Here is an 18704-nt window from a genome sequence, read left to right on the forward strand (position 1 = left end):
TTATTTAAAAATATAATTAAATGGACACCTAAACATTGATTTACTGGAAATGCTTAAGTTTAACTTCCAAGAGATACTAAAATGGTATTATTATTATTATTATTAGTGATCAGTTTTGGTCAGTGCTTGTGTGTTTGTTACCCTTGGTTTCTTCATGTTTATCTCCTTTACTGCATGTTAGATGTGTAGAGTCATAGCACTTTGAGAGCACCAGGTAGCTAATAAAAGTATTGTTTATGCAGATGCTTGTGTGTTTTGTGACATTTGTACTGTGCAGAGAGTCACTTGGAAGTGTCTTTTGTGTTGCTTTACTTATCTGTTTTACATCAACCAACACATTATTGGTTGTGTTAAGTTGGGTCACTGAAGGCTGCTAATAGATTGGATGCGCTCCACATATTCCTGAAATATATTCTCTTCCAATCTGGAATCATTGTGATCAGGAAATAGGGTTATTGTTGTTGAAAAGTTTGTTTTGATTTTCAGAAGCATGTAAAATGTAACAATTTTGTTTAGACTAGTTATATTAATGACAATTGCTGTTTTTGAGAAAAGTTTTTACATTTTTTTTTTAGCTCCGCTTTAATAAAAGCAACATATTTTACTTGCATTTTACATAAGATTTGTTTTGAGTCTGAAGTTAATAATTCTCTTGTTTAGTTTTGTGCTTGGCTGAATTTAGCCTCAAATGTTGTTTAATGTTTACATTGTTGCACAGTTGGTTATTAATACTCAGGCTTGATTATGTTCTTCATATTGTTCAAATGGGGAACGTCAGAGCAAAACATAACTATCTTCTCAATTGTCAAAATTTGGCAACACAAATATAATTTTGCAGTTAGTTTGTGAATTGTATTTTTTAAATCCAATCTACTCTAATATTACTTGCTTACATACATTTTAAGTGCTTTTTTCAAATATAATTTACTATATATTCTGAGTTTTCCATTTTCTGTTTTATTCAAATTTAACAACTGCATTGAGGAAGCTTTTTGTTGCTTGTTTTTTTTAGCCATTGTAGATGTTACAGTCACTTAGCACTGTTGCATAAAGCCTGCCATGTGGAGAGATAACCTAGAGCAGCAAGATGGGGAAAAATCATTACTGATTGAATGAACCTCCTGAAATGGCATGTTTGTGTCTGCTCAGTGCTTCTGTGCATTTCTGTCCGCTCAGCAGCTGCAGCCAACCAGCTCGACAATCCAGCCAGCCATCCGTCAGGCTGCCAGCCTCGCCCTCACTGACCATCTTTCTATCATCTCCTCTGCGAGCTTTCCAGTCGCGCTCCTGCCTCTTACATAAAGGCATTTTATTTAGCGGACTTCTCTAAGCTTCTTTGTATGTTGGCATTCATCTGCCATTAAAAGGGATTTCTATTTGTACGACGCCAGCGTAAGCTGAGTGCAGCGGCGTACAGCGTTTCACCACTGTACACTGCAGCCCTGGCCCATGGCTGTTACAGAACCACAGAGCTGGAGCAAAGTGCATCCCTGAGGACTGGAGTAGAGCCACGGACAGTTTTTAGACATTATAGGTCCACATTTACCAATGACTTTCTCAATGTGAGGCTTTTAGCTTAGTTTCGTACCTTATAGGCTACACCTAAAGCTGTGACGTCGAGCAGACACTGAAAAAAAGGTTTTACTCTATGCCAGCTCCAAGGGCGATCCTACATGCCTGCAGTTATCAAAGCACAGCCCAGGTTTACCTCTGTAGCCCAGATGAAATTTATTATGCTTGTGAAAACTGTTTATTGTCTTTTTGCGGGCAGGCAGAGTATCAAGCAGGCGTTTTTAATGTTTATGTTTGGTTTGAGTTGTCCTGTCTTTATGTAATAAGCTGTCCAAGAGAGGGCTCTGGGTTATTGTTGGTATAGTTTGTTTGAAAGGTACTGCTTCAAACTGTTGGAGACCTGTTAGAAAAACCTATGAGACCTGCTAATTAGAATACTGCATTTCGTTGCATCGTTTGCAGGAAATCCTTCTGGAGAAGAAACTCTTGATTTTTTTTTTTTTTTGAGCAGGCACATCTGATGATTGATGGATGTTACTGTTCTGGCAAAGAGCAACGCAAAAGAAGAGCGGAGAGCCTAAAGGGGACTGAGCTAGAAATAGTTCAGGCAGTACACCACAAAGAACCAGGAACTGATTCCGATGAATATGTGGAAGTGATCGAGAGTGCTATCGGAAAAACCTGAATCTGGAGAAGATTTGTTCTTTGCATTTAGAAATTTACAACAGCAGCCCAGGGAAAAACTTTCAAATTTGCTGAGAAGATTGAAACGAGGGGCATCCAGAGGGCATTTGGTACAAACGTCTGAACCTGTTTTAGTTTTTCCTGTAGTGTTTCCACAGTCACCCATGAACACATGTAATTTTACCATTTTCTTCACAAAATGAGTCCCAAAAAGAGACTGCAGTTCCTAGTGGAACTTTGCTGCCCCCGGTTTGCTTAGTGGATAGAGTCACTGAGCTACAGAAAGACATCATTCACACTTCAGTAGACTCCAGATTGTTTGGTGACTCTTCCCTCCCAGATGTCTGGAAGAGAAAGTTAGCCACAACACTGTCCGAGACATTGTTTGGTTATTTGATCCTGCATATTGAGTTGGTTAAGAATAAGAAGTTTGTATAGTCAAAATAAAATAATATTTACCAAGGAAAGTAATATAACATAGTTCAACTCACGGTACTAACGTAAAAGAAGTAATACTCTTCACAAATGGATTTTGTGCTAACCCAGAGTTAAATTTCTACAGGTAGTTGGAGGCAAGATGACAGAATCTGGCAGACTTTGCGCTTTTATCACTAAAGTGAGGAAAGGAAGTCTAGCAGACACAGTTGGACACCTCAGACCAGGTAATCACACAAAGTATAACTTTGCCATCTGTTGGTAATATGCAGTACCATGTCTATACACAAGGGAATGATCTCATATGGTGTTTTTGCAGGTGACCAGGTTCTGGAATGGAATGGACGGATTTTACAAGGAGCCACATTCAAAGAAGTTTACAATATCATATTAGAGTCCAAGCCTGAGCCTCAGGTGGAGCTGGTGGTCTCTCGGCCTATAGGGTGAGCATTCAAAATCGGACCTCAAGCTCACCGGCATCCATCCTGAGCAAACTGTGACTCCCCCGACACAGCGATAAATCCTGACAGTGATACATACAGATGTGAAAAAATGTTTTAAGGATGGTTTTACTTAAAAGAACTTTATCTATATTAGCTATCTGAACACAATCTTTCCAAGCACATACTGAAACAGCAAAAACGCTGACACTTCCCTCAAGCAGCAGGGTATCCTAATCTTGCGTTGCATGGTGGGTAGAGCAGATGGTAATGTGCTTTCCCCACCTCGGTCCCTCTGAGTTCAGGCTGCAGCTTGGCCGACATGTGGGGGCCTCTGGGGGGGGTCTCCCTTATCTGGTGCTGGGCGGTCTTGCTGTTATTGGTGCAGGTCTTCAGACCAGGTCCTGGCCTTGGCATGCACAGAAGGAGACAGCGACGTACCTGGGTCGGGAGGGGATGTCTCAGTGTCCGATGTCTCATCATCCAGTGCCTATTTGGCCAGGGGGCTGCTGCTCGTGTGCCTCACTGATTACCAACCCCTGGTCGGAGAGTATTGCTGCCCCGGGGTGACGCCTTGTCTCTTTCTGCCTGGGGCTGCTGCGGCCATCCGTTGCCGAGTCCACCTGTCCTTTGCCCCTCTTGGTTGCTGTGTGTTGCAGGCATTTTATCGTTCTCGCCCCTCTTATGACTGTGCACACCGAGCAAGAAACTTGCTCACGCACACCCAGTCAACGCAAACACTCTCATTTACCAAAAGTTACTGGTCACATGAAGGCAATTCATCTGGTCAATATTCTCATCCAGGTGTTTTTGAACAGAAAATATGGCAAGAGAAAACTCTGGCACTTTGCTTTGTCAGTTCCTGTTATCTGCTATCTGCTGAGGAGGCTGTTGGCAGAATGAAGACTAATATGCCATAGTGTATTCAGCATTAGCTTAAATTGATCCACTCAGTTCTTTTCCATATCAGACTGTTCTTTTAATTCTTTATTGATTCCTTTTCTCAGAGATATTCCAAGAATACCCGACAGCACACATGCACAACTGGAATCAAGTAAGTATTGTCATCATTTATAGTAAGTATTATTGTGCTACTAAGAACCAGGTTGACTATTCAGAGTATTTATTTCAGTCATTTCCTGCCATAGTTTTGGTCAAGTTTAAATTACATAAAGGTAATATTTTTTATTTTTTTTCATATGCAAACATTTTGAACCCAGACTTCCGGTGATAAATATCACAGTGTTTTGCAGAGTTTGCGTTCAAATATAATGACAAAATCTGCCAACCTTAGTGGAGATATTTCATTAAAGAGACTCCCAGAGATGCAAAGAGAGAAAGAGAGAAACGCTCACATCTAAGTATTTTCTTCAGAGATCTTAACCAAAGACGTTAAAATATTTACACATGAAATCATAACTGCTCAGGATCATTCACTGACTGTAATTTTGAATAAATTAGATATGGTGCATCAGTTGTAGGGTTTAGATTTTGTTAGAAGGTCAGTGTTCATTTACCATCCATTCTACCCACCTACATAGTTTTTAATAGCAGTCCATAGCTTGTGAAGTGTAACTATAAAACAATCTAATGTTAATGCTGATTAGTCTGATTTCAGTGTTTTCTTTTATTGCTTTCTGTACTCTGCTGTTTGGATGAGATCTGTGTCCCCAAACAAAAGACAGCCAAGGTGGATTAAAGGTTCTGGGTTGTTAACTCCCAGAGAAAAAAAAGCCTTCAGGAATCCATACTGGAAACATGCCTAAAGCTGTCCCACAGATGCTTCTGCCACTTTGTTTCGCTTTTAGCTTTTTGGTCTACATGGCAAAGGGCTTTTTGTCCAACTATATTTGCTTCTGTGTCTGTATTTACTCTTTTTCTAGTTTTATAGATGACCGTCAATGAAAGTACAACATATATGTTCTGTGGTCTGCCAGGTTCAAGCTCTTTTGAGTCTCAAAAGATGGATCGCCCCTCAATCTCTGTCACATCCCCTATGAGTCCCAGTATGCTGCGGGATGCCCCCCAGTACCTGTCAGGACAGCTCTCAGTAAGTATGAAATCTGCTTTTCATACACACCAAAGCAGAAAGCCTAAATTCTTAGAAAACGTTGATTACAGTTAAAAGTTTTTGCAAATGTGGTATTCCACATTAAAATGTACAGTGGCTAACAAAAGTATTCACTTCCCTTAAAAACGTCCACAATTTTTAATTTTACAACCACAAACTTCTATGTAATGGGATTCTATTGGGATTTTATGTCAAAGACCAACACAGAGTAATTCATATTTATTCAGTACCCCTTAATCGATATTTTGCTGAACCACTTTTCAATGTCATTACAGACGCAAGTCTTTTGAGGTCTGTTTCTGACAGCTTTGCATACTGTCAGAAACAGACCTCTGTTTGCAAACTGAAAAGTTTGCAAATTCATCTATGAAAATCAATTTTTAGGTCATGCCATAGACTCTCCAATTGATGTATGTCTAGAATGTAGTTAATTTCAACACAGAACAGCTAAGATGGGAACCCATTGTTCTCAAACTGCGGTACAAGCTAGTGGTTCTTTGGCTGCGCTCTGTGGTACTCAGAAAAATTTGGACTTGAACTGTTTGTAAAGTGAATATGTGAACATATGTGAGCAAAACTTTGGCTAAAACCCATAAAATGGCAACAATTATAACCGTTAAAGCACATTAAGCTTTGGTACAATTTAAACCATTCATCAAATAGGTGCAGATCAGAATATTTTAAATAAGACAAGTGTAACTAAACTGATAGCTTTAACTAAACCATAGCTTTTACTATGTTTTAGGTATGGTAGCCATCTTGGATTTTGAAGCCTGTGCTTTAAAAATATACATTGGAGGGGATTCCTGTTTATATTTCCAACCTGGAGGTTGGATAATCTAATTTAATGCAAACGCAGTGCATAATTAAACCAAATCCTTTAAACAAGCAAGCTCTTTTTATTCAGATAAACTTCTGATATTATGACACAACAAAACAGCCCATAAAAAGGCAAAGTCTTGTCCTATTAGTGTTTTGAAACAGCACGTTACGTTCACTGGGCTGGTGCTAGTTAGAAAAGATTGAGAACAACCAATCTAAAAACCATACATTCAGGGTATGGTTTTTAAATCTTCTGTAGCTTCAAGGATTGCTCTGTTAATAGCTCCATCCATCTTCCCTCACCCAGCTGATGAAAAGCATCCCCACAGCATTATGCTTCCACCACCGTTGTTTAATCTGTGGATGATTTGTTCACGGTCATTTGAATTTTTTAGTTTTCTGCCACAAATATTGTTTTGCATGATGGCAAAGACGTTCAGTTGGCCACCTTCCTCCACATGTTTACCCATGGCTTGTGCCTCCCACATTGGATATTTGGCGAACAGGATTCTGTGAGCTGCTCAAAGTGTGGCCTTTTTTCCCCATAAGCTAACCCAGATCTAAACCCCACAACCTGATCTCTAACCATTTTGCTGTGTTGGTCTGCATTATGTTATTTGTTCACTAATCGTCGCTAACAATCCACTGAGGACTTCACAGATCAGCTGTTTTTATACATAGAGCAAATTACACAGTTATAGACTCTTACTACTTGGGTGACCTTTGAAGGCCCTGAATTTTATTTAGGGGTATCAAATTGAATGTACGCACGCCACACTTCTTAGATTTAGACACGTAAAAACCTGAAAATCTCTCATTGTTTTTTTTTTTCTGCTTTACAAATAACTACATTTAGTTGGTTTCACATAAAATCCCAATAAACTACATTGAAGTTTGTGTTTGAAACATGAGCTACTTGGACAGAATCAAGGGGTGTGGATACCTTTGCGATTATGCCACATAAACTACGACTGAAGTCTGAGTTCACATGATTGTTGGTTCTCCTGTGCTGTACTTTCACCATTTAGTCTGCTCAGCTGGCCTTATGCCAGTCCAGTATAGGACTCTAGATCAGGTTACGAAGCGTGTTGTCCATTATCTAGTACAAGAACCCTCCTGGGGTAAAATAGGTAAAAGGTTGCATTAAAGCTATGAACAAATCAGCTCTGGAATTGAGAGTCCACAGGGGAAGCTGATTTAAAAATAGAGTAACACCTCTGATACATGTCTTGCTCAAAGTTTGGCTATTTAGGAGGAAGAGGTGATTTGGGCCAAAATGTCTCCAGCCAGAAGTTTTAAAATGTTTTTGTAAATTACTTTTATAATTAATGAGGCTCACAATAAACTATATAATGTAATTATTGCCTATGTGAGAGAGCTTAGCTTAAAAAAAGCCAACCTCTCAAGCAATTGATGAAATCTTCTTGGACTACATTTAATGCTTGATTTATAATTTTAGCTGATTTTAGGGCTACCTCATTGTAGTCTTCAATGGATATTTAACAATTTAGTACAAACTATGAGGCAGAGAGATGAAACTTTAAGCAAGAGAAAAACTAAAAAAAATGGAGGTCATGAAGAAGAAAGCAGGTAAACTCTTGGAAAAGTAATGTTGTTCATTTCTCCATCTTAGTTACTGTATGAGTAAGAATAAACCCATGGCCACAGGTGTCTAATGTGTACCATAAACTGGTTGTTGTTTCTGAGTAAAATGTGAGTTTTTGGTTTTATTGCATATTCTTTTTCTTTCTTTTCTTTGTTTTCTTTTCCTGTTGAATTTTGCTTATCCAGAGCCAAAGCCTTAGTAGAAGAACAACGCCTTTTGCCCCTAGGGTCCAGGTAACGGGCCCTGTATGAAGGGCACACACCATCTCTTTGGTTTTTGCTCACTTTCTGTGGACTGGCTTTTTCCCTATCTTTTTGAAGAAAATGCATTCTTGGGGAAATCTTAGCATCAAATTTCCCTCTCAAAGGAGTGCATTGTGTGATTTTTCTTCAGTTTGATGTGTTGCTGTCATGGTTATAATTGATTCTTCTTAGTTATTTCTCATTTTAACCCATTCACGTCATGATTCCCTTGTATTTTAATGCATGTTAAACTAAATTCAACAGATTTTCAAAGGTTCCCCCTCATTGCCTTTTTAAAAACTGTTTTCGGTGATCAGTCCAAAGCCTGATAATTAAAGTGTTATCTTTGGAAATCAAGGAGGTGGTTTCTAAAAGTTGTATTTATTTTTTAATTTTCTTTTTTAAATCAGGACGATGGACTTGTGTAATGTTCAGAGTGTCATAAATCCATTAAACAATAACCTAATCTTACACCTATATATAAAATAGCTCCATATGTGAATCAACATGTGTTATTTAGCAGATCATTGCTGATACCAATGTGGCTTTATAACGCCAACTTCACTGTCCTGAGTGAAGTTAAATTTTTCCTTCTCAGATAACAGTTGAATAGACAAATAGTACCTACCAACTAGCATCTTATCCGATCTTCATGTGTCCCTCCTTTACAAAAAAGGAGAATTCTTTGACTTTTCCATTTGGGATCTCATTTTAAAATATCTTTGTGATGTGTGGATCATTGATTTATAGTGCAGTGAAACAATATATCCTTATTTAAATAATTATTTTGTTATTGCATTTTGCTCACATTGAAATGTTTAAGGTCACTGAAGAAATTTAAGTAACCGACCTATAAAAAAAAAAAACACTAAAATGATTTTTCAATATATATATTTATGTAATCTATTAAGGGGAAAAAAGATATTCAAACCAACCTGAAGAAGTATTGCCTCTAAAGTTAATAACTATCGGGCCACGCTTGACAACAACTGCCATCAAGTGTCTGCAGTATGAGTGTTTTGCTTCCCGTGGAGGAATCCTCTCTGCTAAACGGCCTGTTAAAAGTCACGCTACAGCACTGCAATAGGAGTTAAATCTAGACTGATTAAGCCAATTCAAAACCTTCATGTTTTTTTAATAAATCACATCATTGTTAAAAAAATGCATTCTTCTTATTTGTGTGAAGTTTAAATATTATTGATGATGTGGAACATTTAATGTGACAAAAAAAAAAAAAAAAACTGTAAGTGGGCGCTTACAAATTTGGCACAAAATTGCATAGATAGCTTTTTAGTTATTTTAACTTACAGGATACACTTTATGTTGATGTCTTTTATAGCCCTCCAAGAAAGATGCAAAGTGTGTCTAATTGAGCATTATCACTTGAAAACAGCTCCAGGTCAATCAACCACCAGTTCTGTCCCCAATCATACAACTTTTGGCAAACCACTGCTTTTCTTTCCAATAGTGCAAAATAGCAAAAGAGTAAAATGACAGCACACACTGAAGTTTACCTCTCTCTTGATTATTTTTAATAGAGGTCTAAAAACATTTCTATTTCCTCTTACCTCATTTTATTCACTTCACTGATCCATTAAATAGATTACTTTGAAACCTCACCCTAAAGTCCAAACAGCCACACTGAAGAGTGCTGTTATTAGCTAAGTTCGATAGCACTTATTTATGGTACATTTAAATACTGGAAGAATATCTGCTTTATTGTTTTCTGGCCTGCCGGTCACATGTCAGGGCTGGTGAAAATTAGCTGATTCCTTTGAATAGCCGACTTCTTTGTGCCTCTCTAGTATTTGGCTGATATAGTTTAGTTGATTACTTAGTGTACTGGACTTAAAATTTAATCAAATTCAAAAATACTTTATCAATCCCATGTGATAGTAACTCATATTATACACGTATCTTAAAAGGATTGTTATAAATGCTGATGGTTATGGGTAGGAAAGATCTTTTATGACTGACAAAGAGGATTCTCAGGATTGTCCGTAATATTATTCATTTCAGGAAGAATGCTTCTTTGCATTGTCATTGTCAGGGGTTCTATAGGAATCACCAGAACAGAACCAGGCTTTTCTATTAGCGTGTTGAGCTTTTTTAAAGTCACTGGCTCTGATGCTGCTACCCCAAGAGATGATGGCAGAATGCCGCTCTCAACAACAGACTCACGCTGCTGGTGGTCAGAGGACCTGGTGGCACCGATTGCATGGCAGCTCCATTTCTGTCACTCTGCCCTTGGGCAGCAGTGACTACAGTGTAGCTTACCACCGTCGGTGTTTGAATGTGTGTCTGAATGGGTGAATGACTGATGGTAGCAACAACCATCTAAGTATTTCTGAAGGTGACATGAGTCTGTCTTGTGTTGAAAGTCTGAGGTGTACAGAGTGAAAAGGAATGGTGAGAATACAGCTCCTTGTGGTACTTCTGTGCTGCTGACTACCCGGTTAGACACACAACCCTTCAGTCTCACACACTGTAGTCTGCCAGGTAGTGTCTGATCTAGGCCACCACCAGAGTCTCCTGTAGTTTCTGACAAGACAAATCAGGCTGAATTGTGCTAAATGCACTGGAGAAACCGAAGAACATGACCCTCCATTGTCCAGGTGACTCTGGGTTTGTTGAAGCAGGTGTTTGAAGGCATCTTTAACTCCAACTCCATGGTAGTAAGCAAACTGCCGATGGTCCAAAAAGTTGCTTGTTTGCTTACTCAAGTAGGACAGTAATAGTCTCTCCAGGGACCCTAATGATGTGGGATGTCAGTAGGTCTCTACAGTCATTGAGGTCTTTGAGGGGTGAGTTTCTTTGGCACCGGAAAAAGGCATGAAGTCTTCCAAAACACTGGAATCATCTCCTGGGTAGGGCTATTGAAGAGGTGCTGCAAAATGCCACAGAGCTGCTCTGCACAGGCCTTCAGGACTTTGGGGCTGACACCATCTGGACCTGCAGCTTTAGTCCACTTCAGTCTATCCAGCTACCTCTTCATCTGATATCTGGATACATACAGATGGAAGGGGGAGGGAAGTGGAGAATCAGCATCTTTGAATTCAGTTGAGGACAAAAGTTCAAAGCAGAAGGGTCCATGGCCGAGGTAGAAGATAAAACATTTGATGCTGAGTGTGTTCCTCAACTGCACCCGTTTAAGAATGTGATCGGCTCTTTGGCTTCTGTCTGTACAATCCTCCTTCTGCTTAAAGCCTGATATCTTCTTCATCACTTCCCACACATCTGCTGTATTGTTTGCTGGTGCTTGGTCTTCAACTTTTCCCTATACACCTCTCTTATCCTGACTCTAAGTAGCCTCTTTAAAATCCTCAGCAATTCCCTGTTTCCATCCCTACAGGTTCTTTTTTTCTTCGTTAGCAGTTGCTTCAAGTTACTGGTGATAATGCTTGGTTTTTGGGGAAGCATCTCACCATTCTGGTGGGGAAGGTGTTATCCACACAGAAATTTATATAGTCGGTCACACACTCAGTCATGGTAATTAAATCTTCTCCATGTGGCTGGGACAGTGCATCCTAATGGGTAACCTCAAAATAACTCAGTAGGGCTTCTCCAGCTTCCTGAGACCACCTTCTCGTAGTTCTCCTTATCACAAGGTGGCACTGAACAAGGGGTTTATATTCTGAACAGAGGAAAATAACATTGTAATCTTATCTACCAAGAGGAGGTATGGCTTTAGAGAAGTAGGAATCCTTGAAATTAACATAAAATCAATCCAATATTTTGTTTTTCTAGTAGAGCAGCTGAAAAACAGTTGAAATGTTGGCGGCATCAGAGTGAGGTGTCATTAAAATCCCCAGGAGTCACCACAAACGGGTTGGGGTGTTGTGTCTGTGGCTTAGCAACAACTGAGCTGATAATATCATATGCAGTGTCAGATGATGGAACGTAGACTGTTGCCAAAATAACATGGGAGAACTCTCTAGGTAAATAATATGGATACAAACTTGCTGATAACAGTTTAATTTATGGACTTTACAGTAACATGTCCTGGATCACACCATCTGTTCTTCAAAGACACAGCTAACCCACCTCCTTTGCTATAGCCGCTCCTCTTTAAAGGTTCATTGTGCAAGTTTTGAAGTTAAATATCGTACATTTTCTTTCCCATACAAGCCCTTAGAATTGCCCGACGTGTAAAATGAGTTATACTCTATTTACCGCAGCTGCCTCTATAGGCTCTATTAGTCAATTCATGAGAGAGTGATTTAAGCCAAAATCTCTGGGCGTGCACGTAGGTGTGACGCCCTGTGGGCTCTTGTTCACCCTGCTGCTATGTTGAGCCTCTACTGTAATTGATGCATTGGCGAGAGAACATGGTATAACTTCAATATTTATAGCTTTCTTACCTCTGAAGACAAAACACCTCTGAACAAAAGACCCCTGTAGACGCAGCAGCAGATGCTTTTCCTCTTCTCTCATGCACGTGCACAACACTGGTGTCATTTCAGCTTGTCGCCAGAGGGTGCAATCTTGTGCAAAGATTCTGGAACTTGTCAGAAAGCCCGGCAGAGACAAACCGGAGTCATATGATCCTGCAGCCATGCCTCAGTGAAAGACATAATACTGCAGCTCAATACTCTGGCTGGATAATTGTTAGGGCTTGGAGTTCATCCAACTTGTTTCCCAACAATCTTACACTTGCATCATAATCAGTGGAAGAGATGATTTGAAATTCCTTCCTTTCTATTTCCCCTGCTCTTTGGTCCTCCTTTGCATTTATGGCACCTCCTTTTCAACTCATCTGGGATTTTGGGCTGTAGTTGAAGCATTATGTTGGCTTTCGAGATGTTTATCAGATTTTCTGTGTTGTAAACCATATTGTTGATGGTTACACATCATGACAAATGTCAAAATGTAAAAAGGTATCAATAAAAATCTTTCTAGCTGGCAGGATTCAATATCAGAGGGAATAATTGTTCAAAAAAGCAATTTTATCCACAAAAAGAGGAATTAAATGTTTTAGAAAGTACATATCAGATTGACCGTAACAAAGCTACTCCAACATACTCCCATCTGATTGATGCAATTCTACAACCAAACTGAATTTGATTAGTGTAGAGCAACTTTCATTTCACATAAATTGATTCATAATATTTAAAAAAGTCTTCAAACATTTTAGAGTCATTTTCTGGAGTTTTTCTGTTGGATATATATTTTTTTTTTTCTATCTTTTCCTTTTCCGTTTTTTAAAATGAAGATAATCTTGGCACTTTGTGTTAACCTTGTTTTTTTGTGAAATCTACTGACATGTCTTTGAGTGCTTCTCTTGCATCGCTGCATGAAAGCTGGTATTTGTAAGCAGTGGACACCCCTTTTCCATAATCATATTTTGAATGAAGTATGGACAAATGTTTTGAAGCCTTGTCATTTCATCCGCTAGCCTAAGGCTTCATGTGAACTCTTCCATCTTATAAGTGTCTTTTACTGGAGTCCATACTTCACTTTAAACTCGATCGGCATGATCAATTTCTTCCTATGAATCACTGATGGGGAATCTAATACCACTCTGAGACATCTTAGTCAGTTGTAAAAAAAATATTTTGAATGCAAATTTCAGACCATGTCGCCTTTAGCATTTTACTTCCGTTTACTTTGGTTAGTATAGCATTGGCTATAAGTATTTTGTGTTAGGATTGTTTTCACAAACAGAGTGAAGACTTCTCAAATCACACAATGTGTCTAATGGATCTCTGCTCTGTGTAGAATCGTCCATAGAAAGTCTAAGTAAACAGTTTATCAAATGCATTTTGTAGTCATACATAATCAGAATCAGCTTTATTAGGTAACGAATGTATGCGTAACCAAGGGATGTGACTTTGGTTACAGCATTAAAATCTGTGACATTGTCTTTAAGTTTAGTACTGACGGGAACTTCCAAAACAGATGTCAGCTATTTTAACATTGCCGGCAAATGTCCAGCCAGTTGAAATATTCTTGCAGTGCTTACTAATCGTTTGTATCTTTTCAATTGCTGTTTTTTTTAAGGTGGCCAAAGTGCTGCAACAAAAAATTGTTTAAAATTATAGAGGCTTCAGTGATACTTTTCTAAGTGGAAGTTGTCACTCAGCTCGACACGTTGTCTGTGTTAGTCGACTCCATCAACACAACAAGGCCACTTTTGAAGTGCTTCTGCAACCAACTCCATGTCATAATATGGATGATATGTGCTCATAATAACACACTTACACTTACTTTCTCAAATGAAGTCATTTTAACAAGAACTATTTAGATTTTATAAAATCTGTTTTGCATCTCTAATTTATATTCAATAAACTTCATTCATTCCTGCAGGAAAAGTTGTCTTGTACAGGCTTACACATTCTTGTTTAGACCCCCAAAAAATGCAGCTTTACCAATACATTTGGCTAATTGACATTACTCCACATGCCATAAAAAAGCACATTCAGTTTATTAAGTAATGAGCTTGGCAATTAAAGCAGCGCTCAGTTTTAAAATGCATCTCTGATGGTAGGGCAAAGACATTTACAGCAATGATAAATGCCCTTTTTAAAACATGGTTTAGACATCTTCCCCCTAACCTGGATGTGTAGGTACAGGAGAAGATCCTGAATTGAAACCAAACCCTGATCTTAAACAAGATGGGTATTTACACTCAGTGAAGCATAAATTGATCTGTACTAACTTCTGCTCTGGCGTGATGAAAGCATCTGCTCCCGCATTATTTCCTCTGTTTTATTTAGTTTTGTTTTGTTTCATTCAATTCTTTTTTCCCCCCCCTTATTTGACCCTGGCAATGTCTCAGCATGTTGTGATGGCTCTCCCCCTACAGGTCAAACTCTGGTACGACAAAGTGGGTCATCAGCTAATTGTAACCATTCTGGGTGCCAAAGACTTGCCACCCAGGGAAGATGGCCGGCCCAGGAACCCTTATGTCAAAATCTACTTCCTGCCTGATAGAAGGTAAGACTAATATAACTTTGTTGTATTACAATATTATTGCTTTAACGCTGTGTCAAAAAACTGCTTGCAACCAGATTTTAAACTTTTTTGGGGTGTTCTGAACACATTGCATTTTGTTACAAAGTAGATCATTATTTGGTGCTGAATTTTTGGTACTATTTATTTGATGTCACAAGCTTGCGTAGCGCTATGTTTCCCCTCTTACTATCAGTAAAAGCTGCATGGATATGTGCATGTTTCAAGCTAGAGTATTGGTGGTGAAGTTTAGGTTTGCATTTGGTTCAGTCAGTTTCTTTTATGTGTAGAGGGATCATTCAAGAAACAGGAATTTTTCACGCGTTAGTGCAGAAAACAAGCTTCTACCCACAACGAGCATGCCGTGGTGCTGTGTTCTGTGCTGTGTGGTTTCATTTCATTGTTGTATTCGCGGCTCTTCCCTATTAAGGTTCTAAATAAAAACAGTGTGAATTATTGTTCCTCCAGTGATAAAAGCAAGAGGAGAACAAAAACAGTAAAGAAATCCTTAGAGCCCAAATGGAATCAGACCTTTATGTACTCGCCGGTCCATCGACGGGAGTTCCGGGAGCGCATGCTGGAGATCACATTGTGGGACCAAGCCAGGGTCAGGGAGGAGGAGAGTGAATTCTTGGGAGAGGTAAGGAAATCGGACCTCAACGTCGTTCCAATCTCAGGTTTTGCGATGAAGTGCCAGTTTCAGGCAATTCAACTCTCCATCGTGTCAAACAGATGGGTCACTCATAGAAATGTGTTTTTTTTTCTTTTTGTCGTTTTAAAGAAAATTGTAGACAGTTTTATTAAAATGTCTCAAACACAGACGATCTTCTCCATTTTTGTCACAGTTACATTTCTACAATCAGTTGAAGTTAGTTGTTTTTATTCTTAACCATGGTAACTTCTCACAATATCAGATCTAATACAAGAGAAAAAAAAAATCTAAATTATAAATGAATAAATCTGATTATGTAAAACATGTGGGCTGTAAACTGCAGTAGAGAGGTAACAACATCTAACTTTAAATTAACATTTAAATTTACACAAACAATGGTAAGTTATTTTAATGATCTGAGGTCACTTAGGTAATGTTTGTATTAGTGTGGCTGATTAACATACAGGCAAATCTTGTATATAAAATGCATTATTATTATTATTATTATTATTGTTGTTATTATTAGTTTTACTTATTACTTTTCAATTTCAAACGCTTCAAAACTAAATTAGAAATCCAAAAACTGTTAATTGTTACTCCTGGATTAAATTACAAATGACTTGTTTAAGATTTAAATTTTAAAGTTTAAGACTTAGACTTGACATGGGGACAGGGTGTATTTATTTGGGACTTGACTTGCGTGAAAACAATCAAGCTCTTCCAGTGACTTGCAAACAGTGACCTGGTCCCATTTCTGTCGAGTAGTCAGCAATAATTAATAATTCTGAAAAATTACAATACCTCACTGTCTAAATTTATGTGAACAAAATTACATAGACATCATGGTGACCCCAATGTTGCTGTGTTTAAGTCTTCGTATATGCCTATGTGTGCTGCTCAGCGCTTTATAATTTTCTATCTTCCTTAACATTGAAGTGTTATCAAGCAACAATACTTCTCTTTAATAAGCTTCTTTCACAAGGGTGAAATATTTCTGAATAGCAAATATTTACGGAATTTCATATTTACCCAGAATGCCAATTGTATATGTTTAGTTTCTTTCTAATTTAATCCAATGACTGTCTTCTTATTTATGTTATGGTGGCATCATTCAACATGACAAGCTACCTTTTTAGAAGTACTCTGGGCAAAAAGACAATGGCCTATAGTGTCTGAGAATGAAAAACACTAATTATTACTTGCTTTCTTCAACCTTGTCTTCTTTGAAAGTCTCAATTTTTCTTTTTCACTCCTTTATTTCCATGTGAAGCAATGATAAAACCACGTAAACTCCATTAGTTTTTTTGTCCAAAACTGAGTAAGATTTGGTTGATCTGTAACAATTTCCAACAAAGTGTCTGCAAATGGGGAGATCACAAATGACAGGGAATCACGGTATAATATTTATTTGCTGATGCCTTACTATAGCAGTTTCTTCTGGTAGATTCTGATCGAGTTGGAGACGGCTCTCTTAGATTGACGAACCTCACTGGTACAAGTTTGCAAACACACGACGTGTCATCGATGCCACTTCCACGTGCCTCCCCCAATGCACAACGCAGGCAGCTCCATGGAGAGAGTCCACGGCGGCTGCAGAGTAAGTCATCCTAACCAGGCTTCACATCGAAGGATTTGCACCAAACATCCACATAAAGTTTCTCTGGTTCCTGTTAAAATCGCGTGTTTTACCCTTCATTAAAATTGTTTTTCAAATTTGTTCATACTAGGAAAGAGATTCATGTTACACATCAACATTACTGCTTCTGCTTCCACAGACAAAGGCTCATATTCATATAACTCAGGTAACGACCCCTGTGCTACCTGGCCTTGCTGCTCTGTGGAGCACCCTGATGTTCTTCCTTCCTCTTTAAACAGCATCCTTGTGCTCCGACTTTCCGTTTCTATTCCCTAGAGAGTTCAGTTTTCTGCTGCCTTATATGGATTTTAAACATGGAGCGCGTACGTAAACTTGCACTGCGTCAGAATGTACTCTGGGCAGCCGACCATGCAGCTCCAGGGAAGCAGATTTAGGACACCGTGCTTCCTTTCCCTTTTGTATTCACCCATGAACAACCTACAGTCCCACCCGCAACACACATCCAAATCCTCAGAAATGTACCTTTTCTAATGTATTGGGTGTTTTAGAAGGATTTTCTTGATGACCGAAAGTTAGTAGCCAGGCTTATTAGCTGCACCTGAAACACTCCTTTCCTTCTGTTTGTAATTGAGAGTTGGGTCATCATGACGTTTTTCCCCATTTCAAGTGCATTTAATGGCTTGTTATGCTTTTTTGCTTTTCATGCTTTGCTTTAGTTTGTGTTTTCTTGAATGTTACTTTTTTTTTCTCTCAAAATGTCACTGTTAATGACTGAGTCGGGAGACTTAAAAAAGATTGAATTACTCCCATAAGTGAGATATTATGCCTACTATAATAAAACAATCAACATAACACTTTATCACAGACGTGTCGTTCAAATTTACTTTGAAGGCACGCATTGTTTTTTTTTTTTCTAAACACGTACACGTTCTCTAATTGGTTAAATGACTGCGTTGTCTCTGTCATCTATACCGCATTGCTTTTCCCGTGTACAACTAAGGTTCCTTTTTTTTTTTTTTTGCTCCTCACCAGAGCAGTTCTCGGAGCGCTTGTATTAGTGAGAGCTGTAGGAGCTGACAGCTGTAAAATAAAATTCTCTGCCAGCTGAGATGAGAGACTGGCAGTAGCACAGCCTGAGCACAGCACTTGTTATTTCTGAAAAAGCATGGCTGTCCTCTTGATTTAAGGTAGCTGAACGGTGGAAGTATGCAGGTTGTTATCGAGGGAGGATGTGGGTGTTTTAAGGCTGCCTGGGTTGGGGGGTGATGAAGAAAGAGCTGTTTAGGTGTATTACTTCTCCAATTTTCAACTTTACACATTACTTGATGTTGGATTGTTTTTTTAAACCTGTATTATTTGTTCGAAATGCAAAGGAAAATCAGTTCTATCTTATTTCTGTCTCTCTGATTTTGGTTTTGTTTTTCAAGAGCACCTGGGTGCAGACACTTCAATTGGAAATATGCTGTGGAGAACGTTACCCTCGAGAGAGATTTGTGAAACTGTATTCAAAACATTTTAAGTTGTCAGTGACATTGGGGCAGAAGAGAGCTAGGTTCCTAACCCCAGCTAAAATAAAGCTGGCAGGTGGGGAAAAAAGTGACGTAAAATGGAATATCCTTGGAGTCCACGCTTTTCAGAAAAGTCTTATCAAGGCTTTCAAAGTGGAAAAATAACATTTCGCTAGTAGAAAAA

At 38.6% G+C, this 18704-nt stretch overlaps 1 protein-coding gene across 1 annotated transcript in view; it reads left to right on the forward strand.

The window, feature by feature from the left end:
* The window catches only part of LOC118561555 (regulating synaptic membrane exocytosis protein 2-like), a 60052-nt gene extending 42725 nt beyond the window's left edge, over nt 1–17327 (forward strand). Inside the window, 11 exon segments of the mRNA XM_036133722.1 lie at nt 2759–2858; nt 2951–3074; nt 4079–4125; nt 5009–5121; nt 7756–7803; nt 14618–14748; nt 15232–15403; nt 16860–16892; nt 16894–16914; nt 16916–17012; nt 17191–17327. Of these exon segments, the coding sequence (XP_035989615.1) occupies nt 2759–2858; nt 2951–3074; nt 4079–4125; nt 5009–5121; nt 7756–7803; nt 14618–14748; nt 15232–15403; nt 16860–16892; nt 16894–16914; nt 16916–17012; nt 17191–17327 (1023 nt within the window).
* The last annotated feature ends 1377 nt before the right edge of the window (nt 17328–18704 follow it).

This window comes from Fundulus heteroclitus, unplaced genomic scaffold (genome assembly GCF_011125445.2).
Source record: "Fundulus heteroclitus isolate FHET01 unplaced genomic scaffold, MU-UCD_Fhet_4.1 scaffold_667, whole genome shotgun sequence".
NCBI lineage: Eukaryota > Metazoa > Chordata > Actinopteri > Cyprinodontiformes > Fundulidae > Fundulus > Fundulus heteroclitus.